The sequence below is a fragment of the Gorilla gorilla genome, chromosome 3, assembly GCF_029281585.2.
Source record: "Gorilla gorilla gorilla isolate KB3781 chromosome 3, NHGRI_mGorGor1-v2.1_pri, whole genome shotgun sequence".
Classification (NCBI taxonomy): Eukaryota; Metazoa; Chordata; class Mammalia; order Primates; family Hominidae; genus Gorilla; species Gorilla gorilla.
Window position 1 is genome coordinate 170,584,394 of NC_073227.2, and position 24,630 is coordinate 170,609,023.

At 35.0% G+C, this 24,630-nt stretch overlaps 1 protein-coding gene across 4 annotated transcripts in view; it reads right to left on the reverse strand.

The window, feature by feature from the left end:
• IQCM (IQ motif containing M) overlaps positions 1-24,630 on the reverse strand; it is a 471,732-nt gene that overhangs the window by 290,831 nt on the left and 156,271 nt on the right. For all 4 annotated transcript variants that reach the window (XM_055384490.2, XM_055384492.2, XM_055384491.2 and 1 more), the window contains one exon: positions 2,525-2,723. In XM_055384490.2, the coding sequence (XP_055240465.2) occupies positions 2,525-2,723 (199 nt within the window). The remainder of the gene's footprint in view (positions 1-2,524; positions 2,724-24,630) is intronic.

A 24,630-nucleotide genomic window follows, 5' to 3' on the forward strand; every position in this document is an offset into this window, starting at 1 on the left:
TGGCTCTGATCCTTTAAAAAGTACTTTTTTATCTCAAATTCTATCCCCGTATAGAAATTCAGCATTTTCCTTATCAATTAAATCACTCCTTTTCACCCTCATCTTTGGCCCATTCTTTCTCTCTCAATTTTTTAGATTCATTTTTGTGCCAGAGGTTATGAATGATTCTACAATTATTTCTGATATTAGGAAATGCTATAATTAAATTATATAGCGTGTATCAAATGTGTGTAGACAGAACTTTAAGGATGTGTGTGTGTGATCTCCTTAGACTGCCATGATAAACTTCTACAATTATATCAATTCATCCACTCAATAGGTATTTGTGGAGTGCCTACATATAATCAAATACAATAGGTATTTGTTGAGTGCCTACTACATACTAAACACCATTCTAGGCATTTGAATACAGAAACAAACAAGACAGATACCTGTCTTCATGGAGTTTGCAATCTATCTAGCCAAACTGAAAAATATATGTATACAAAGAGATAAACAAGAAAAAATAGTAGACCATACATGCATACAGTTAAAGTGATGGAGTATATATTATGGGTCAAGATAGTCTGTGGTGCTATGAATAGAAAAATAAAGAGTACGTACTTCCAAATAAGTCATATAAACCATACTGTCCATATCAAACATGTAAACAGATGACAACAATCTAAAGAACTGGCACAATAATGACCAGAAAAATGGAGAGATCAGCTCTGCTTGATGGACCAGAGAGGGTGTCCAAGTGAATACACTTTAGGAAGATCTTGAAAGATGAATTGGAGTTTATCAGAAGATAAGGAAGGCAGAGGAGAGAACAGCATGAAAATATAAGATGACAAGAAACAATCAAGATTTGCAGTTTGCTAAAACACAGAGAATGTGTCAGGGGGTATCATGTGATGAAGCTTAACAAAAGGCAAGAGCCAAAACAGGGAGGTCGTGTGTACTATGTTATAGTTCCTACTATATCCTGTAAGCAATATAGGTCTTCAAAAAGATTGTAAGAAATGGAATAAGGTAATAATAGTGGAATTTTTCAAATATGGCACATGGCAGATAGATTTGACAGAAGTAGGTCTGCAGGCATGGAGATCAATTAGGAAACTATTGCAATTCTCCATGTAAGGGTAGATGAATGGAAGTTCTGACAAGAAGCACAAAGAAAAGCAGTTCAACAAATGTCATGAAAGTGGAACCAATTGAATATGGGAGTGAAAAAGTTGAAAGAATCTAAAAGACATCCAGGTTTATGGCTTGAACAATGAGTGGTAGAACAGTTTATCAATATAGATAGTTACAGAAAAGAAAGAGCTTTGTGGAGTAAGAAAATTAGTTCATTTCTCATTTTGGAGAAATTTAAGTCTAATTTAACCATGGATCTTTCAATGTCTTAGACAGACATGGGTTTGAATTCCAGCTCTTTCACTTACCAGCTGTTTGACTTTGGGCAAATAATTTGCTTCATTTTTTTCAGCAATAAAATAGATATAGCAGCTACCTTACAAAATTATGGGATTAAGTATATGGAGTGTTTACCTTTTGCCAGTTTTACATGTATTATCATGTTTAATCAGAACTACATATGTGATTCACATACATATTAATTTATACATGTTAGTACATGTAAAAATTTATACCCAGAGATAGGCAGATGGATTAACTCTAACAGTATCACCACATTGTCAGAGAAATGTGTTCAGGATGCCCACTGCAAATCTATTCCAGAGGTTTTTCCCAGAAGATCAAGGAATTGGAGTGGGCACTACTAATCTATTTTATTTATAGTTGATTTCCCAAATTCCTTATTAGCAGTAAAACTTTAGCCCTTTAAGGTGAGGACATTTTGGATTCTCTCAAAGGTTTTCCAAGATGGACCCACTTAGGTTCGTCTGCATTTGCCCAGCCAAAATGGGTCTGCATTATTTATTTTAAAAATCAGGATTGCAATCTATGAAAGTTGACCAGGTAGATATTTGTATATGTGTGTAATTCTTTTGAAATTGGACATTTATGCACTGCAAGAGTACCCAGGAGTGTGGGAAGTGAAGGAAAGTTGCTCTAAACAGAAAATGAACAGACAGCAAAGAAGAAACAACTTTAGTGCAAAGTTATTTCAAAATATCCTTGTTTAAGAATAGGTGGTCCCAGAATTGCTAAGTTAAGGATAAGTGAGGCCTTTTGTTCAGAGTCTCCAACTTTGCACAGCCTAAAAACTGTCACCATAACAGATTATTCATCACATTTTCTTAAAGTATGTACACTAAAAATTAGCTGGATGTGGTGGCAGGCACCTGTAATCCCAGCTACTCAGGAGGCTGAGGCAGGAGAATCGCTTGAACCCAGCAGGCAGAGGTTGCAGTGAGCCAAGATCACGCCATTGCACTCCAGCCTGGACAACAACAGCAAAACTCTATCTCCAAAAAAAAAAAAAAAGTATGTACATTGACCAGATGACTATTCAAAATTCTACTGAATTGAATCTAATGAGAAATTTTAAACACATTATAATATCTGATGGATATCTTACCTTGGTCATTACTCTTTGCAATCTTTTCCGTTCAAGCCATCCCCTGACATGTGCCTGCATGATGGTGACCATTCTAATCAATTTTGGGGTAATCATGAATTTTTTTCTTTCTCGGAACACTTGGAAGATTTCTATGTGTGGTCCAATTCTTTTAACTTTACTGTCAAGTTTATCAGTTTTATTTGGAGTACCTTTTATCCTAAAAATAAAACAAATTTTTCTTATACATAATATGAAAAATTAACACTTCCACAAACAGTTTTAAATTCTTTCAATGATGAATACATTGAAATAGGAAATATATCATAACTTGTACATAGAATTCAATGTATGATATCACCATGACATGTCAATAAGGGCCTCCAAAGAAGGTTGAATATGCCAAGACCAATATTACATGGATAAAATTAACCTTCTAATGAAAAGAAATCCAAAAGAAAGTGAATTTGTCAGTCTATCTACAACTACTCCAAAGAGAATGTTTTCTTATGGCACGGCAGTTTAGTTCAAATAATTTTCCTGTCCCAGAAGCTATTTTAAACTACAGAGTACTTCAAAATTATTTAATTATTTGGCACTGATATGCTGTTAACCAAACATCATCAGAAAAGTAACTTTGATTCACATGCTTTGAATTGAGAGTCTCTGTACTATGGTGGTAGGATCATGGCCTATAGGATCAGCAGATGGGAAAGGTGATACTGCAAACGATGACCAGTCTGCAATAGGGCTATGGGTGACTGTGGTAGTTAATAATGAGTGTCAACTTGACCGGATTGAAGGAACAAAGTATTGATCCTGAGTGTGTCTGTGAGGATGTTGCCAAAGGAGATTAACATTTAAGTCAGTGGGCTGGGAAAGACAGACCCACCCTTAATCTGGGTGGGCACAATCTAATCAGCTGCCAGTGCAGCTACAATATAAGCAGGCAGAAAGATGTGAAAAGAGAGACTGGCCTAGTCTCCTAGGCTATATCTTTCTTCCACACTGGTTGCCTCCTCAAACATCAGACTCCAAGTCCTTCAGTCTTGAAATCCCACTGGCTCTCCTTGCTCCTCAGCCTGCAGACGGCCTATCGTGGGACCTCCTTATGGTCATGTGAGTTACTACTTAATAAATTCCTCTCTCTCTCTCTCTCTCTCTCTCTCTCTCTCTCTATATATATATATATATATATATATTCCATTAGTTCTGCCCCTCTAGAGAACCCTAATACAGTGACCCTAGCAGCAATTAATAACATTTGAGAAAACTGAAGATTTACTACCATTAACAGATTATCTGTAATCTTGGTAACGTTGGGTCAGCTTTTTCTTTATATGTATATACCTGTTATGTTTTACATATGATAGCCAGTTTTTTTCAAAGTCTTCCAAAGTCCAAAGTCTAGTTCTCTTGCAATTTTTGGCATATAAAAATGCTTTCTTCTTCTTAATGGTTTTATTTCTGCCCTCTCACAAATGGAGTTCCACTGACTGAGATGCCCAGGTCAATTCATTCACCAGGGCTGAGTCTTGCCCCAAAAATGATCTGTACCTACACCTCTGAATCCCAGACCCAAGTTTCTTGATTCTCAGAGTGAATCTCTGACTCACATTCACTCTGTTTTTGCATATTTTCTTACTCTGTTTTATTTAATTTTTATGTTGTTTATTCTTAAGTCTTGTTCTGTTTTGTACATGGCTCTTATTTTTATTCTCTTGGTAACTGAAATGTGGAGTATGATTTTGATTATTTGACCCAGCCACAAAGTCTCTGTTCGGTGGTAGATGGCAGGAAATTCCAGTTCTGTCTTTTCATATTTGTCTTTCTGTAGTTATTCTTGAAGCTTGTACTGTCTCCTGATATTCTCTATATTGTATGTCATTTGAACACTAGCATAACATTTTTGAACACTAGTTTGAATACCATTCAAGAGAAAATTTCCCACCCACTAGAATGGAGATCAGCCCCAGATTAAGAAATTTTCATAAGAAGAATTTGTTGGATATCTTTTTTACTTCCTGACCTTCCTACTCCCAAGTAGCTGCAATGAACCAGTGAGATTTGTTGAAGCACAGAAAATTGTGCTGTATATTTATTTTTGACCTATATCTAAACATGTATAACTGAGGCTGCTAGTTCTCTTTGTGTCTATGTGTGTAAATGAAAAAAAAGTCCTTTTCTTCTTTGCAAAATGAAATAAATTAGCCTTGTACAATATTCTTATAACTGTAGCTCTTTTGTATCAGTGGCTGATTCATTCTATCATTTTCTTTCACTCTCTTGAAAATTTTTATAAATTACTGAGCCAAATATATATCATTTTGTACACTGAGGGATAGATGTCTTATTAAACAAAGCTGCCAGAAGAGCTGAAGAATAGGAAACAAAGTTTTGTATTTGTTTGTTTAAATTAAGACTGATTTTGAATAGCTTAGAAAAGAGGCAGCTCTGCCTTCTAAGAGGATTTTTGCTTGGCTAATATAATAAATTTTACAAATGGGCATTGATGTATGAGACCAAGTGGAATGCAGGTGAAATGGTAATGATTACTTCTGGCTTGTCCGTAGCATCAAGATCTACTATGAAATCTAAGAGATTCTGAGTTGACATCTTTTTCTCATTTCTCTCAGAGGAAATAAGAGGACTGTTATAGAAATAGTTAAATACCCAAGCCAAAAAGTGAGGGAAGGTTTCATGTTCTAACAAGATGCAAATAGCAGAGGAATATGTGTAATGAATGGTAGGGTGATATGTAATGTGTACTACTGAAGTGACAGCTCTAGGTCATTACAGTCTTCTGGTCTCCTAAGTTGCCTTGAAAGGCACAGTTTTTAATCCTCTACTGAAAAGTTTGTGTGTGTGTGTGTGTGTGTACACATGTACGAGAGAGAGAGAGAGAAAAGTGACAAAGAAAGAGAGACACAGACAACAGAGGCAGAGCGAGAATTGAAAGTTATTTGGGGTAAAAGCTGTAGCTAATATGAGTGATCAGAACTATATTACATAAAAAATAAGAAGAAATGCAAGCATGTTTACAAAATGATGAATGTGATTTGTCTGGTTTGAAAAGAAATGAATTTTATCCTAGGTCTGAAACAGATGTACTTTGATCAATACTATATCTCTAGATAATTGGAATGTTAAAGAAAAGACAAGAACAATTTATAGAAGTGAACAATTTATAGAAGTCTTGATGGAAAACAAATTGTATTTACAAATAATGAGTTTGAAAAGAAGCTAATACACTAAATTTTGACAATGGTAAATTTTGATGAGCTTAATCATAAAACAGAGAAATGCTTGTGAATCCTTAACTATAAAACATTACACAGGTGGTATATTTTAAAAGTAAAATTAGAATATGATATCACTTTTGTTACACTGACAAACTGATTTTTGATTACACAGTCTGCTCTTAACATAGGGAAAACCATTCTGTGCCTTCAATATATTTTGCCCAAATATCAAAAAGTTCCTTTTATCACATAAGTATTCCTTTTATTGTGCTTGTGAATCTTTGTTCTCTTCTTTGTGACTTATTTGCAAAGTTTGGTATTCCTAACATTGAAAGTTACTTAGTTATTTGCGTCTCTGTTACTTCTTTTTTACTCAAAAGGCACCTGTGACTTCTGTTCATGTTTTACTTCATCTGACAATTTTTTCAATATTTTTCCCACATTCAAGTTCCAAATTTTATTTTATTATTATTATCCTTTTTTGAGACAGAGTCTCACTCTGTCACCCAGGCCGGAGTGCAGCAGTGCGATCTACTCTCACCACAACCTCCGCCTCCCGGGTTCAAGCAATTATCATGCCTCAGCCTCCCGAGTAGCTGGGATTACAGGTGTGTGCCACCACACACAGCTAATTTTTTGTATTTTCAGTAGAGACGGGGTTTTGCTCTGCTGGCCAGGTGGGTCTTAAACTCCTGTCCTCAAATGATCCTCTGCCTCCACCTCTCAAAGTGCTGGGATTATAGGCATGAGCCACGGTGCAGGGCCTCAAGTTGCAAATTAAAAAAACAAACAAACAAAACAATTATAATGTCTTTTTAACCTATCTTTTGGGTATCCCAGATGGCTTCAGGATCATACCAAAGATTTTCTTCTTCACTATATAAAAGGAGGGCTGCAAGACATGACAAGGTATGTCTTGTGTGGTTGTTATACAAATGTTATAACAATTTTATTTTTTTAAAGCCAAAGATGTTTCCTATATATTGGCCCTTATGTTTACTTCTGCATATTAGGACCATTGGCTCAAAAGCTTGCCAGCTCCGAATTCAAAATTCTTAGACATTCAGCTGTTTTAAATATGGCCCAAATAAGCATATTTTTAGCCGTTTAGAGTCTACTTGCTTTGCCTACACCATGAAATTGCTTCCAATATCTGTTAGACATCAATAACGCACATCCTGGGGCTATAAAAGACCTCATGCCACTGCTGCTCTTTGGAGCTCAATGACCCAGAGATTCTCCATCCTGTGGTTGGGTGTCATCATCTAGACATGGAAGTCCCCTCTCTGATTTCCCTCTCCCACAGGAGACTGCTACTCCTTCTGGGTAGTAGCTCCAGGTCACGGTCTCTGGAAGGCCTTTGCTGGGAGAGACCTCTCATGCAAACCTATCCATGTGCTGCCCAAATAAAGCTTGGTATGGGCTACTGCCACCTCAGGGTCATGTCTTTTCCTTGACAAGACTCATGATCCTTGACCTTGTTACAATGGTCCATATTTTTGTCTAATTCAATACTGTATTCAGGGCTGTCCTGTTTATCAAATCTCAAAATATAAAAAGAGGTGACTAATCAAGGAAAATTTTGGCCTAAGTTGAATATATAACAAATAAAATATTAATAAAGCCAGGTACAGTGGCTCAATGCCTGTTATCCCACCACTTAGGGAGGCTGCGGCAGGTGGATCATTTGAATCCAGGAGTTCAAGACCAGCCTGAGCCACAAGGTGAAACTCTGTCTCTACAAAAACGACTATGAAAAATTAGCCAGGCATGGTGGCACATGCTACCATGGGAGGCTGAGGTGGGAGGATTGCCCAAACCCAGGAAGTCAAGGCTGCAGTAAGCCATGAGTGTGCCATTGCACTCAGCCTGGGTGACAGAATGGAACCCTATCTCAAAATACACATGTACATATATATTTTTACATTAAAATAAACATATTAGAAGCACAGTGCAGTATATTGATGGCCAATTAAAGCCTCCTTAAATCCATACCTTTGCAACGTGATTGTGCAGCCCTACTCATCAAGAGGTGGAGTCTATTCACCTACTCTAGGACTATGAGCTGGTCTTGTGAATCGGTCTAGCCAATAGAATACAATGGAAGTGATAATGTGCCAGTTCTAACTATGTGCTTTAAGAGACTTTACACAGTTTCATTCTTTCAGAACCCTACATCTACATGACAATAAGCCAGCAAGTCTCTAAAGGATGAGAAGCCACATGGGGAAGAGAGAAGTTGTACCCACTAGCGTGAGCCCAGGTCTGGACCAGATCATCATTATTGTTGCACAATAAATAATAAATAGCTGTTGTTTTAAGCCACTAAGTTTTGTGATGCCATTGTGGCAATAGATAACTGATGCATATACTTAGGTTTATACTCAAAGACTAACACAATAACTGTCAAATTGATTTTTTCAAAGATTTTGTTTCAGAGGTAAATTATCTGTTAAGTCATGACATTAGGGATGACATTTTTAAAACCTTGAGGTTTGTCAGTGTCCTTGTTGTCAATATGATCTTAGTTCAAGGTGATCAATGACTAAATCCATATGGAAAAAAAATATGTATGTCCTCAGTAGAGGACTCCATTCATCTCTACTCTGAGATTGTTGATTATTACAGCAAATTTTTGCTAAACATATATTATACAAATAAATCATATCATTAGCAGGTAGTTTCTGCCCAAAGCCCTGCTACAAGTTACATGTTATAAATTTCATCTTTTGAAAGAAACATCAAAAGAATGGTAGCCTTATGAACAATGCATTTTCTTAACAATTTATAGTAGCAGGAAAAGACCTATGGGTACAGGTTTCTCAGTTTAAACTGACATCATAACCATGAACCTGTTAGACTAAGCAAAAGAACTGATTCAGGATTTCAGGACTTTTTTTCATCCAGAAACAGAAAACTTCATATGGTAATCTGCTTAAACCAAGATCAGCAAAATAAGAATTAATTATCTAGAATTGAATACACTGATTGAATTATGTTTCATATTTATTTTCTAATAAAATATGAGAAAGCTTTTTCTTTGAATCGATTTATAAACTTCAATTTGTTTGCTTTTACTAGTACAAACTGGAATGAAATATCCTTTAAATAGTATATAAATGGTTTCAACTAACCCTTCAGAACTTGAGGGGGAAAAAAGTCCTAATGAAAATGTTCATATATATAATAAGTTAATAAATCATTCTGAATAACTTTATGGAAATTAAGAACATATTTTCATTTATTTTATCTTTAAAACAATATAGAACAATAGTTAAATATATATAAAATGCCTTTACTGAGTTCATTATAGAAGTATTTATTTACAAAGTTTTAATAAGAATTGATACTTTTTTCTATCATAATGTAATTGAAAAATCGTTTGTAATCCACTTTCCATTTTAATATATAACATTTAAAGGTAAGTCAGTAAACTAGTATGGTGGCTCCTATTAAGGAACGTGGATTTAATCTTTAGGTGAAAATGATGCCCACTAGGTCCTCCTAAAAAACCAGCTCGCTCTTTTCTATATTGGTTAGGGATTGCCAACTAATGGAATGTTACAGGAAAACACATATTGGGAAATTTGAGGATATTAAAAAGAGAAAGGGGGTGCTTTTACCATTATATGTAATGTAGGTAAAACCTGGAAGAAGAAAATTGGATGATTCCTAATTCCTAACCTCAATGAAAAAACTGACAGGGGCAATAAAAATCCTGCTACATAAAATCATTATGAAAGAATATAATGTGACACCAGGGGATTTATCCGTCTTCTAGACAGAAGTTACTGATATGTTAGTATCACATGATTCTAGTTTTGCTAATGAAACAATAAAAGCATCCATGTTTTAATCCATTCCTTATTCCACATTTACTAATGAAACTGACTCAGTAAAACACCAAGTTAATGATATTGAATCAAAAGTTGCTAGAACATGGGCAGAGCATTCAAATAGAGATTTCCCTAAAGAAGACATACAAATTGCCAAAACTTATATGAAAAAATGCTCAACATCACTAATCATCAGGGAAAGACAAATTAAAAGCACAATGAGTTATCACCTCACACATGTTAGAATTTACTATCAGAAAGAGAAAAGACAGCAAGTATTGGAGAGGACACAGAGAACAGGGAACCCCTGCACACTGTTGGTGGGAATGTAAATTAGCACAACCTTATGGAAAACAGTACAGAGGTTCCTCAAAAAATTAAAAACAGAATACCATTTAATCCAGCTATCCCACTCCTGGGTACACATCCAAAGGAAATGAAATCAGTTTGTCAGAGATATCTGCACCACCGTGCTCACTGCACCATTATTCACAATAGCCAAGATATGGAATCAACCTAAGTGTTTGTTAACATATGAATGAAAAAAGAAGATGCAGTATATATACACAATGGAATACTATTCAGCCATAAAAAGAAGGAAATTCTGTAATTTGTGACAACATGGATATACCTGGAGGACATTGTGCTAAGTGAAATAAGCCAGATACAGAAAGGCAAATACCACATGACCTCACTCATATGTGGAATCTAAAATGTTGATCTCACAGTAGAGAGTAAAATGGTGGCAAAAAGAGCTGGAGCATTTGGGAGCAGGTGGTGGGGAGATGTTGGCCAAAGGATATAAAATGGTATTTACATAGGCGGAATAAGTCCAAGAGATCTATTGTATAACATGGTGACTATAGTTAACAATATATTGTATTCTTGAAAAATGTTAAGAGCGTGGACATAAAGTGTTTACACCATAAAAATGATAACTATGTAAAGTAATGCATATGTTAATTATCTCAATTTAGTCATTCCGCAACGTATATATACTTCGAAGCATCATGTTGTACACAATAAATACATACAATTTTGTCTGTAAATAAAAATAAATAATGAGTAAACCAAAGAAACAGTTGCTGAACAAACTTACACAGTCACAGCCATGCTTTATGAATGCATCTTGATCACAAGATAGGGATGAGAAAGCAAACAACTTAGCTTCCTCCATAATGCATAAGCAGTATATAATATCTTACAATCAAGGGGAATAAGCACCTGCTACTCTGTGACAAACAAACACAGGTAATTCTGTCTAGCACTAATCTCCAAAATAACTAGAATCTCTAGAGCTCCCCCTTTCTTTATATAAGTTATTACTGAATCTATAACCAAAGAATAACTTATAGCTCTCACTGATATATGATGACCCTGGATGGGAAGGTGAAACATTAGTCAGTCATTTAGTTTTTGACCACCTAACACATTCCAAGAATAGTAATAATGTGAAGACAAGCAAAAGGGACTGGCTCCCTTCACATTATTTCAGATTTATACTTATTTTCTGGATAAAACAATATCTATTGCTGATCCTTTTATTTTCCTTTTATTAATATATTTTTATTTTTATTTTATTTTAGAAACAGAGTCTTGCTCTGTCACCAAGGCTGGAGTGCAGTGGTGCAATCACAGCTCACTGCAACCTCTAACTCCTGAGCTCAAGTGATTCTCCTGCCTCAATCTCCCAAGTAGCTGGGTCTACAGGTATGCATCACTAAGCCTGGCTCATTTTTCTTTTAGTTTCCAGCAACCAAACCTGTCTTCATAAAAGCATCTTTCACTTAATTTCAAATGTTATATCTCTATTAAAAGATATATATGTATATATATCAAATTTCCCTTCCAAAATGAACATCCCATATTTCATCTGCATTATATTTCCTAACTATGGAATAATAATTTCTGAACATATTTTTGTGAGAACCACACGACCAGAGTGCCTTGAAGGTTTCATCATGTTCTCAAATACATTTTTTGTTGTGATTAGTTAAAACACACACCTGGCAAAAAATAATTAGAAACATACATATAGAAAAATGTTTCAATAATTATTTTAAGTTACAATAGAAATAAGGCACCATTTTTCACTTCCAAATTTAGGAGGAAAACCCTGTGAACCTATAAAATTCCAGAGAAAGTTTGGTTCAAGATGCATTTCCAACATTATTCTCAATTGTGTAATCTACTTGGAAAACAGATTGACTTGGCAATATGAATCAAGAGTATACAACATAGTAATGTCCTTTTTGGAAATTTCCCCTAAGTATGAAAAAAGCTATATGCATGAAGACATCCATCCCCAGTTTCATTATAATAGAAAAAATTTAGAAACAAATATCTAAGTAAATTGTGTTAGAGCCAATCAATAGACAATTATGAGGTCATAAAGGTGTTGTTTTAGAAGATTATGTAATAATTTGAGTAAATGCTTGTCATTTCAAAAATTGATATTAAAAGAATAAGGTTATTAAATTATATGCATTATATAATTGTAACTTTAAAAATGTATATATTTATATACATATATATAAAAGACTACAAAAACATGCCAAATATTATTAATGGTTATATTAACTCAGTGTTTCTAAATCAGGAATGGATAAGAATCACAACAATTATTTCCAAGGAACTCCTCTTCAGGACCTTCCTTCAAAGATTGTTTCATTGACTCCTTCAGTAAAACTGATGCAAATTCCTGATTAGATGCTGGGTTGTAAAAAAAACATCAGGTTGTAAAGAAAAATGATAATTTGTTCCTTGTTTCCTAATTTTGTTAATATTTCCTGAAATAGGCTAGCGTTCACTGTGTAAAGTAAAAGTATAATAATTAAATCCATTAATATCAGCAGTAGTGGTAGTAACAATCTTTTATTAAGCATTTATTTCAGACATACTTTCTCCTTCACTCTTCAAAATAGTATTGTTAGGGATGGAGGCAGTGACGTGCACCTGTAGTCTCAGCAAGTCAGGTGGCTTAGACAGGAGAATTGCTTGAGCCCAGGAGTGAGAAACTAACCCAGGCAACCTAGTGAGACACTGGCTCAAAAAAAAAAAATTTAAATTTTAAAAAAAATAGTTTTGTTGGATTATTATTATTCTGATTTTATAAATGATAAATTTATAAGTAGTACAGCCATAATTCCAAGTCTTCTTGATCCTCTGTGTGATGAAATCAAAGGAGGACAAAATTATGTCATGACAACAGAAACGTTGGTATTGACAATAGCCAATCCTCAATAGTTAGGATGACTTGGGTAACCGGCTTTAGGTTTTTGTTCATTTGTTTGTTTCAGGAGTATTGAAAGATACAGCCATATCACAAATACAGACAGACTATTACAGAAATGTTCAATTTTATGCCACGGACTTTATGTTCATTCTTTATATAAGAATGAGTTGTAGATGAGATATGAGAAATGTATTGTGACTGTCAGGTACATGGAGACTAAGTGACCTCCTCTGAGTTAGAGAATCACAGAAATTATTCTTTGCTTACCCTCCAAATGTAATTTTTAAATTTATCTTTCTTTACCATAGAATTTTGATATGGAGCAAATTGTCATTTTTACAGACATTTTTAGCCACTAAAGAGTCTCCATACAACTCTTAAAAAATCCTCATGAAAATAAAAATGTGAGTCATTAAAGGCAAGATACAAAACAAGTTTTCATCACAGAAGAGACCACTCCACTTGTTTTCATGCCACCTCCTACTAATGTCACTCTAAGAATGAGAGAAAGAACAGGGCTGACTGGCTGCCTTTTACTTTTTCATTTGAAGTTTGACAAATCTATGCTCAAAGCATCAAATCAAATAGTTTTCAGAGAGATAAGAGATCATTATGCAAGATTACATGTGAGAAAAGATACAATAAGTTAATTAGTAAGTTAATCATGTCCGAACATTACACCCTGAGCTTGGCAAACATTTGAACAGGGAATTTCCTTTCAACTGCTAATGCTTATACGATAATATATATTAAACACTAAATCAGTTTTAGAGTTTGGTTCAGATATTGCTACTAATTAGTTTTGGCTGATACTGAAGTATTTTGTATGCTCCATTTATAAAAGCACTATTTGCCCATCTGTTCATAGGTTGAAAGTGATTAAGGATACTTATTTTGACTGTTGTAAAAGCCAAATACTTTTTAAGCTGCAAATATGTGACAAAACCAGATCAGGTTGCCAAGTTCAGAAATATATTAAAAGAGATCTGTGATGCCTCCCTCCCCCAATTCCTCTTCCAACCTGCATTATTGAAAAGTAAATATCACTGCTTTCCTGATTAGACTAGCATGCCTGCTTTGTCCAAATGCTTTGCAATTTAGTTATAATTTACACAATTTACTCTGATTTGGATCTGCTGCTACCAAGCTGTGTCGAGGGCTTTCGTTTTCTGTACATGCAGCCTTGAAGTAGAAACATGTGATACTCTTGTGCTTTGAATGTGGTATTTGAAAGTAACTTGGGTAATGAGTGGAACAAGTTTGTGGCCTACTTTAAACCCCTAAATGATTTCTGTTAAGGTTGAAAACAATGCATTAAATTCAGCATGGGTGATATAGATTTTTAAGGGGAGGGATGTAATACATGCTCGTGAAATTCATCTTTTGTCTCATTATTATTTTACTATTCCTTTTCCACTGTTCCCAAGGGTTCAGTACTTCACGCTAGTAAAACCTGTTCACTTCAAAAATCAGAGCAGTATTCCTGGGACTTTCTAAAATAAGATGCACTCCTCCTGAAGTGGAAGATAATGTCACTTTAATTCAGGCAAATTTTTAAAGTAGTTTAAGTACCTAAAGGAGATGTAATTCTTGGGTGCCTTGTGTTCTCTTTTTGTACCCCAATCATTCCTCAAAATGCTACTCCATGCCAACCCCCCAAAAACAAGTGCCCTCCTATTTTTGACTGTTTCTAGGTCCACGGCAATCTGTTTAACTAGATCATATCAAAGGATGGAGATTGATATCCCATTTAAAATCTCTAAGAGAATTGGAATTCCTGGGTAGGATACTTTTTACCACCTATGTAGATTCCTAGTTAGAACATTTCAGGTAGTAAAATGCTTAAGGCACTCACTATGGGAGAAGAGAATCAGGCATGGGTGCAGGAGGCAGAAGACATTTTCCAGGCTTATGATATCATGTCTAAGGAAAGAGGGGTCTTATTGTTATTACAGCTACTGCTGCTGCTTGGTTTCAATTTTCCAACAGATTTTCCTCAAAACAAAATAGAGACTTTTAAAATTCCAAATTCAGTTCAAAAAACACAATTATTTCTTTCCTTCTGGCATAGATAAACATTCTGCAGGAGCACTACTTATTATAAATTAAGTTGAAACTATCATTTCACGTAATGGAAAAGCAAAACCAGAAAAAATACTGTTTTCATTCAAATTTAATCAATTCTGAATTTTTTTCTTTCCAACTTTTCAGGTTTAGCGTGTACCCGTGCAGGATTTTTTATGGGTATATGGTATTTTGTGTTATGGAGTTTTGGAGTACAGATTATTTTGTCACCCAAGTAATAATAAGCACAGTACCCAAAAAGTAGTTTTTTGATCCTCACCCTCCTCCCACTCTCCACCCTAAAGTAGGCCCTTGTGTCTATTGTTCCCTTCCTTGTATCCATGTGTACCCAATATTTAGCTTGATTTGCTTTTTTATTATTATTTCAGTAGCTTTAAGGGTACAAGTGGTTTTTGGTTACATGGATGAATTGTATAGTGGTGAGGTTTGAGATTTTAGTGGACATATCTCCCAAGTGGTGTTTGGTTTTTTGTTCCCAGATTAATCCGCTTAGGATAATGGCCTCCAGCTACATCCATGTTACTGCAAAGAATAGGATTTTGTCCTTTTTTATGACTGCATAGTATTCTATGGTGAACATGTACCACATTTTCTTTATCTAATCCACCACTGATGGACATTTAGGTTGATTCCATGTCTTTGCTATGGTGAATAGCATTGCCATGAACATACATGTTTATGTCTCTTCATGGTAGAACAATTTATATTCCTTTGGGTATATACCCAGTAATGGGATTGCTACATTGAATGATAGTTTAAGTTCTCTGAGAAATCTCCAAACTGCTTTCCACAGTGGCTGAACCAATTTACATTCCCACCAGCAATGTATAAGTGCTCCCTTTTCTCCACAACCTCACCAGTATCTTATTTTTTGACTTTTTAATAGTACCCATTCTTACTGGTGTGAGATGGTATCTCATTGTAAGTCTGGTTTGCATTTCTCCACTGATTAGTGATGTTAAGCATTTTTTATATGCTCATTGGCCACATATATGTCTTATTTTGGGGAAAATGTCTGTTCATGTCCTTTGCCCACTTTTTAATGGGGTTGTTTTTTGCTTGTTGATTTAAGTTCCTTATAGATTCTGGATATTAGACTTCTGTCAGATGCATAGTTTGCAAACATTTTCTCCCATTCTGTGGGTTGTCTGTTTATTCTGCTGATAATTTCTTTTGCGTGCAGAAGCTCTTTAGTTTAATTATGATTGATTTGCCAATTTTTGTTTTTGCAGCAATTGCTTTTGGAGTCTTAGTCATGAAATCTTTGCCAGGGCTGATATCCAAAATGGTATTTCCTAGGTTTTCTTCTAGAATTTTTTATACTTTTAGGTTTTACATTTAAGTCTTTAATCCATGTTGAGTTGATTTTTGTATATAATGAAAGGAATGATCCAGTTTTAATCTCCTACATATAGCTAGCCAATTATCCCAGCACCATTTAATGAATAGGGAATCCTTTCCCCATTGCTTGTTATTGTTGGCTTTGTCAAAGATCAGATGGTTGTAGGTGTGCGGCTTTATTTCTGAGTTTTCTAACCTGTTCCTTGGTCTATATGTCTGTTTTTGTACGAGTATTGTGCTGTTTTGGTTACTGTAGCCTTATAGTATAGTTTGAAGTAGGTAGTGTGATGCCTCTAGCTTTGTTCATTTTGCTTAGGATTGCTTTGGCTATTTGGGCACTTTTCTTGGTTCCATATGAATTTTAAAAGAGTTTTTTCTAATTCTGTGAAAAATGATATTGGTAGTTGATAGGACTAGCATTAAATCTGTACATTGCTTCGGGCAGCATGGCCATTTTAACACTACTGATTCTTCCTATAAATGAGCATGTTTTTCCATTTGTTTGGGTCATCCTTGATTTCTTTCAGCAGTGTTTTGTAATTCTCATTGTAGAGATCTTTCACCCCCCTGGTTAGGTGTATTTGTAGGTATTTCATTCCTTTGGTGGCTATTGTGAATGGAATTGTGTTCCTGATTAGGCTGTCAGCTTGGACATTGGTGAATAGAAATACTACTGACTTTTGTTCATTGATTTTGTATCCTGAAACTTTGCTGAAGTTTATCAGATCACAGAACCTTTAGGCAGAGGCTATGGGGTTTTCTAGGTATAGAATCATTTCATCTATGAAGAGAGATAGTTTGACCTCTCTTGCTATTTAGATACCTTTTATATCTTTATATTCTCTTGCCTGATTGCTCTGGCTAAGACTTCTAGATTCTGATTTTTTAAATCGAATTAATATATAATGCATTTTAGGAACTCTCTTTAACCTAAACATGTAGGAAACTCCATTTTATTGTACCTACATGTTTTACCAGTAGGATACTGAAAAATATTACCATTGAAGTCAACTGAAATAACTAGGGTGTTTATGCCAAAGGCGTGATGAGGGCTGATTTTTCAGTGGCACAGTGACCAGAGTTGTCAATTTTTATCTTTGAAAAAGGGAACATAGTAAATTGTTCTGCTCTTCATCCCAACACAGTTATTTATTCCTCTTGGGGATACTTCTGCTCCCAATCCAAACTTTAGTCAGTCATGGAGAAGAGCTGACTCTACCTACTCCCATCCGTCTCTCTCACCTCTGCTCAAAAAAGGGTGAAAGATAAGATTCCTTATCCCTAGAATAGGGACTTTAGATTATGGGGCTCCAGAAAATAAATAAATGTCCACAATTCAGGTGATTCTAAAAACAATTTCTAATATTATACTCAATGTTTTATTCCCAACCACGTATATATCAGGGACTACCATTTCCAAAAGATTGGGGAGACCCTCAAGCGGGAACACACAGAATGATGGTCAGGCAATCATAGGCAAAGCCTGTTAGAGAAGTAGAACTGTGGACAGTCTGAGAGTAACCTGGATTAGAGAGAGATGGGATCCTTTGCCCCCCTTCCCCATGCTTTTGCCTCTCTATTCACCCTCTTAATGTGTTCCTCCATGAAAAAGCAATTGCAAATCTGATTTTCCCTGCCTGAGATTTCATTCATTCTCATTGCACTATTAGGGAGGATTATTATGTTTTAAAGAAGAGAACTTATGTGTGTTCTGTCTCTCTATTCTGCTTGCTCCTCCTTGGACGATTTTCTTCGTATTACATGCAGGAGTCACACCTACACCTTCCTCTTGAACTAGGCCCAGTTTTCCTCTTTCCCAGCGCTGATTTCCTATAGTCAGTTTCCTTACTCTCTGCTACACCCTTCAGCAGAAATTAGTGGAATTATGTGTATCCCATGCTTATGAGTGAGGAAGTACACTCTTGACTTCTCTAGAGATGAGGCCATTTCTATTCCAGGGGAGAAAGCACAAGGCCCCGATTTAGCCTGTAGCTGAAGCCAACATGCTCTAACTCAGGTTTACCAGAGAGCCCAGCCTACAATAACTGGTTATTTAGTGTCCTCTTTGTTCTGCCTATCAGAGCAGTGTTTTTTTCCATCCAATTAGGCTAGACTGGGAAACGAGTGATGCTGGCATTCTGATGCCTCATGACTAATGCCAGTGTTAGACTCTGGACACATTCAGAGGCATGAACTACCAGCAGTTCACTGCCTGACCCTGCTCCTGCTTCCGCATACAGCTCTCTCTTGGGCAGGACCTTTGCATAAGAGGCAATTGCTTGCCTTAAATTTGGTTATCTTTATTTTTGCCTCATACCACTGAGAAGTAATCCTAAAGAAAACAGGCCTAGAAGACTTAAGATGCAGCTAAATAACACTTGACTTGGAGGTATATGAGGGAGTTTGGAGATGGTAGCATTTTCGGGAGATGCAGTCTCTAGTAGCTGCTTTTGAAGACTTTGTCCTATCCCAAGATCATGACACTGAGATATCATCAAGGGAATTAACTATAGCTCTATTAACTAGCTAGTCATAGCAGAAAGCAACTAAGTCATCTTAGGAGTTGACAGAGCCAGGAAAGTAAGTACTGGACACAGTTAAGTATATTCTCTAGCTTGGTACTCAAAGTGTGGTCTGAGCACCAGCAGATCAGTATCACCTGAGAGTTTATTTAAATGCAGTATTTCAGGCCATTTCGATTCTACTATGCTCAAAAAGAATAACCATCAGACTAAAAATGATAGAACAAATACTGATAGAAGAGAACTGAAATGCAAGCCACAAAAGATCTCATAAAGAAAATTGAGACTTCTTTTAATTAGTTAAATTTTCTGGGCTCAGGTGAATAATTTTCCATAGAAATCTGCTGATCTGCTATCTTTGAGAAACTGGAGAATAAAAGTGATGTGAGAATTCTGGAGAATGGCAAATGCCCTCACTTTAAAAAAGAAAAGAATAAAAAATTGTAAACTCTAGGCCAGTAAACTAAATCTTAGAGTCTATCAGTTATCAATTGGATGTTGGGTGAGGACTTAACAAACGAAGCAGTGGTGCCAAGAGCCAGAATGTACACAAAAAGAATAATTCATGTCATGCTAAACTCATTTTCTTTACTTTAATTTTATAGCTATTTTGCTTTTTCTTACTATATTTCTAGACCAGGAAATAATTTTTGATGTGTCTGAATTTCAGGTAGGCAATTTTCAAGGTTCTCATAAAATCTTTGTAAACAAGGTAGGGAACTATAGGCTGATTGGGTGGTCTTGGGTGATGGGAGGGAGACTGCATCATTAATAACTGAGATAAAGAACACATTAGAAAAGGATGGGAAAACTAACACATAATTATTTCAATTTTGAAAAGTTGTTATGGGATATTCCAGTGAAGATGCCCAGGAAGCAGTCTCTAATTTCTAACTTGAGATGAGAACTATACACAGATGGAAGAGAAAGAAAATTCATTATAAAGCAGAGAAAATATATTAAAAGGGTGATTCAATAATTGAACAAATATTTATTTATTTACATATTTATTTTATTACTTGTGTAAGGTGCTATTCTAATGTTGAAGATACCCTGTTGAATAAACTACAAAAAAATTCCCCTGTCCTTATTGAGCTTATATTCCAGTAGAATAGATCAATAGTAATCACAGTAACCAAGTTAATAATAGAGTGTGTTAGAAGATGATGCGTGCCATGGTGAAAAATAAAGTAGGATTTGGTGGTTGGGGAGTTCTGGCAGGGATCAAATACGCAATTTTAAATAGTATGTCATGGCAGGTGGAGGGGTTACTGAAAAGATGACATGTAGTAATTATCTGAGGAAAATGTGACAAGAAGCTAAGTCAAAATGTAATAAAACTACTTGTAAAGTACTTCAGTTCATATATATATATATATACATACATATATACACATATATATATTTGTGTGTGTGTGTGTGTGACTGCACAATAATTTCACTATGACCTTGAAGATGTTAGGTGTCTTACCTCCCTCATTGTAGTTATTACACTATTTTATAATGATCTCCAGGTCTATCTCCCTTCTATACCCAGAATCCCTGAAAGTGACTACTTTTCTTGTATAATAGGTGAAGAGAGAAAGAAAGAGGTAGAGAAAGAACAGGAAGGAAGGAGAAAGGAAGAATATATTAGTAACACATTAGAATATCTGAAAAGTTCTCGGGGTTTGTCTCTTTTTCAGAACTCAAATCAGTATGAGTTATTGCCCTTGGGAAGTTGACCCCTAAAGCTGACATGACGGGTTTCATGAGTTGATCTACAGGGTCTAGGGTTGGGTTCCACTTTACATTGTGCTACCAAAATTTCATTTGAAATACTGTGTTCTTTCCTAAGCATATTTTAATGGGGACATTTTTTAGTACAGTGAGCATCTGTTTCTTTCCTCTGTCTGGCACCTCCTATTCTTTGGAGAATTGCACTTTCCCATTCCAGTCATGTAACTCTCCCATGATTTGTCTAGGGCTGGTCATGTCTTCCAAGGTGGGAAGTCAGCCAGAATATTTCTGTGTGTGTGTATGTGAGGAGAAGGGGAGGGGCGAGGTGCTTTCTGCTTTGGAGCGGGGAGGTTTGGTGGGGAATTGTTTGTTGCTTTTGTTTTTGTTTTTTATTCTTTGTGCTAATACAACACTGCCATTTTGGTAAGAATGAGAAGTGAATTAGATACCTGGGAGCTACCCATTTGCCAGATGGAGAAAAATTCTATAGAAGGAGGTATTAAAGCCAAGCAGAGATTAAAAATGAAAGAAAAGACAATGCATCCTGAAGACATTACTTGAGTCCTTGAGTCATCTGAGCCTGAGATGCTAAACCGATACAAAGAACAAACAGCCACCAGATCCTGCACCCTTGTAATTCCTATTTAGATGGGTCAGTCAATCCAATGAAGATGCTGTAGACATATATATATATATTTAGTTGAAATAGGCTGAGGGACTTAATCAGAAAAGAAAAAGTTGATAAGGAGGGGTGACTTCTAGAAGACCAAGGGATATCAGTTCAAGAGAGATAGGTATTAAGCTTAAATCAGACAACTGTCTGAAAATCAGAGCAGTCCTTTGAATTAAATAGGATGACACTTGAATTGAGGTATTATGAATCCCTGGATTTTGCAAATAATGTCTATGCGTGTACAGTGTTATAGAGGAGATTTGTCCTTTGGAAAGAGAGTTTTAGTAGAAAATCTTTAAGTTTCCTCAGACTCTCAAAGTCTATAATTCTGCAAAGACAGAACACACAAGTAGAGGTCACCTGAGAAATGTTATTCACCATACATTTATTTTCAAATAATGTTTAGGATAGGCACTGACCCAGAAGAACCAATTGACAAAAGATGTCTAATGATAAGCAGGCTAACTTTCCATTCATAGGTAACAAAATTTCAGAAGAGACCAAAGAAAAGTTTTTAGGTGGGAAATTTTAAGATTGTTTTGAGATAAAATAAGAGGACTTGATCTCTTTCAGGAAAAAAAAAATGGTGACATTTGAATGTGGCACATATACACCATGGAATACTATGCAGCCATAAAAAATGATGAGTTCATGTCCTTTGTAGGGACATGGATGAAATTGGAAACCATCATTCTCAGTAAACTATCACAAGAACAAAAAACCAAACACCACATATTCTCACTCATAGGTGGGAATTGAACAATGAGATCACATGGACACAGGAAGGGGAATATCACACTCCAGGGACTGTTGTGGGGTGGGGGGAGGGGGGAGGGATAGCACTGGGAGATATACCTAATGCTAGATGACGAGTTAGTGGGTGCAGCGCACCAGCATGGCACATGTATACATATGTAACTAACCTGCACAATGTGCACATGTACCCTAAAACTTAAAGTATAATAAAAAAAAAATGGTGACAAAGAGAATACAGTAATTTTCAAGATAAAAGGGAAACAATCAACCTACATAAATATCTGGACTCTGAAATGTGAATTTTATACTTAGATATGTAAGTTGATGTACCATATGCCACTATATCAAAAAAGAAAATATTTAGAACTGGTAATTCAATTTGCCTTTCAGAAAGATATTAGTGTCATATCTTATTATTATTTTAGTTCCAGTATGCTACAAAATAGGAAGAAGGAAGAATACAATTATTCTTCATCTACATATTTACATGAACTATAATAATATTTGAAATTCTAAAGATTTTTTGAAAATAAGGAAAACTCAAAAGTTCCAAAACAGTACACTTACTTCATAGATGGTAAATTTAAATGTTAACACTTATATCAATAATTAAAGCAAATTAAATACTAAAAATATGAAAGGCTGATGACCAGCCTCTGAACTTATCACAATCACAAATTTAATATTATGAGTCAACAATAGAATGCTTTTCCTCTATGAATTAAAGACCCATCAATTGTTATATTCTATACCTGGAAATCAGTCAAGCATTTTTAAAAACAATTATGAGCTTTCGAAGTTCAACTAAAGGAAAATTTATCACTGAGGTCATAGTAATCTACAAAGGATTAACAGCTCACTGCAAAAAAAAAACATCAAAAGAGTGTTTTATTCATGGAATGCAATAAGTTATCTTAAGGAAAACATAGACTTTTGCAATATGGTTAGAGGTACTAAACAAATTCAAGTGGACCTCAAGGAACATTATGTATAAAGTATTTTTTCTTATGGAAAATAAAAGAACATGTCATCACAATAGTACAATGAATTATAATCTATACAGCTTCTGGTTCACAGTTTTTGCTTAGATATTGAGAATGAACTCTCAATGCATTACTTCCCTTTAGCTAATAATATAAACTGTTTTTGATACTTTATATTAAGGATACTATACTAAAAAAGAGAAAATATATTAATAAAGAAGTAGTTGAAAAATATGATGCTAGGAAAAAATGAGATCCCACTTCATCACAAAATAATCTTTACCTTTATAAAAATAAAAAATAAATGTATACACTATCATTCATGTACACATTACATTTATTTAAACTAAAAATTAAGAACAACATTTATTTGAATCAATTCTATCTGGTTTAGAGGTATTTAACTTTTTAAGACAAATAGATATTTTATTTAAAAAACAGAAAAATGTTCCTTTGGCAATTCTGATTGAATTGAGATTTGCTGGCTTTCTTTGAAATGTTTAACATAAACTTCTTTTCCTTTAAAAATGGTTTTAGAATTTCTCAACCATATTTTAATCTTATGAATTTCTAACAACTTTCAGAAACTTATGGAGTTCTAACAATTTGAAAATGTGTCATTTAAATTAAAATATTGAGGAAGAAAAATTCATATATTAAGCAATTTTGTTTTATAAGTTTTCATCTATGAAAATAATTTAGTATAAATGTTGAGCATAGGTGTATATGAAATGAATACTTATATAGCAGAATTATAAAATGATAGCAAAATATAAACTTTTTCTCATAAAAATACATAAATATATTTAAGAACCCCCAAATTAAATCAAGTATCTATATTCACTATGCAGTCTTTTCAACCCAGTAAATTCATTCTAAATGTGTGAGATTTTAACGTTATAGCTCTGTTTAATAATGCTTCTAGGGGAAAATCTTATATATACTTGTACATATACAAACAAAAGTACCCAAGCACTATACAACCATCTTTTCTTCCCTTTCTGAATATTGAAATGTTTACAGTTGAAGAAAACAGGAAGATGAACAACAACAATGACAAATGAATTTGAAATTTGCTTTTTAGGTTTGTGATCATTGAAGATTAGGAGAGAAATAACCAGGACTCTGACTTATCCACCACTATTTATCCATATAAGGCAAAGGCAACCAAGAATAGGAGTGGGTGTTCACATTAGCAGTCATTCCAGACCAAGTGCTGCTGCAGCATTTTTAGTTTGCTTAACTTCCCCACTCCCACCTTTTAACAGCCAAGTGACTGCCTCTTTTAAAAAAATACTGCTGAGTGGGTACATAAACCAGTCCTATTTGCCAACTGTAAAGGATTCCCGCAAAGCTTGTGGGTATGTGTAAATTAATTCCATCATCTTTTTTTCTATAACCAAGAAGAGATGGGGGAAAAGAGACTCTCTTATATTTACTGTAGCCTGGCAATAGTAATATATGTGTGACATATTTTTACCCTTGAAATGCAAAAGTACTTTAGAAATTGGCCAGTACTTTATTGAAGTTGACTGATGACTGATGGAAGGTTATAATATACTCTGCCTCATGCAGGCTGTAAGGAAACCTCTAGCCAAAAAATATATGGGAAATTCCTCTGTAACAAGAAAAGTTCTTTAGGCAAAGCTATAAATCCAACATGTGGACTCTAAAGTTTCATGGAATTTTTATGATAGAAATGGTGCAGGATTTCAAATAAAGAAGAGAATCTTAA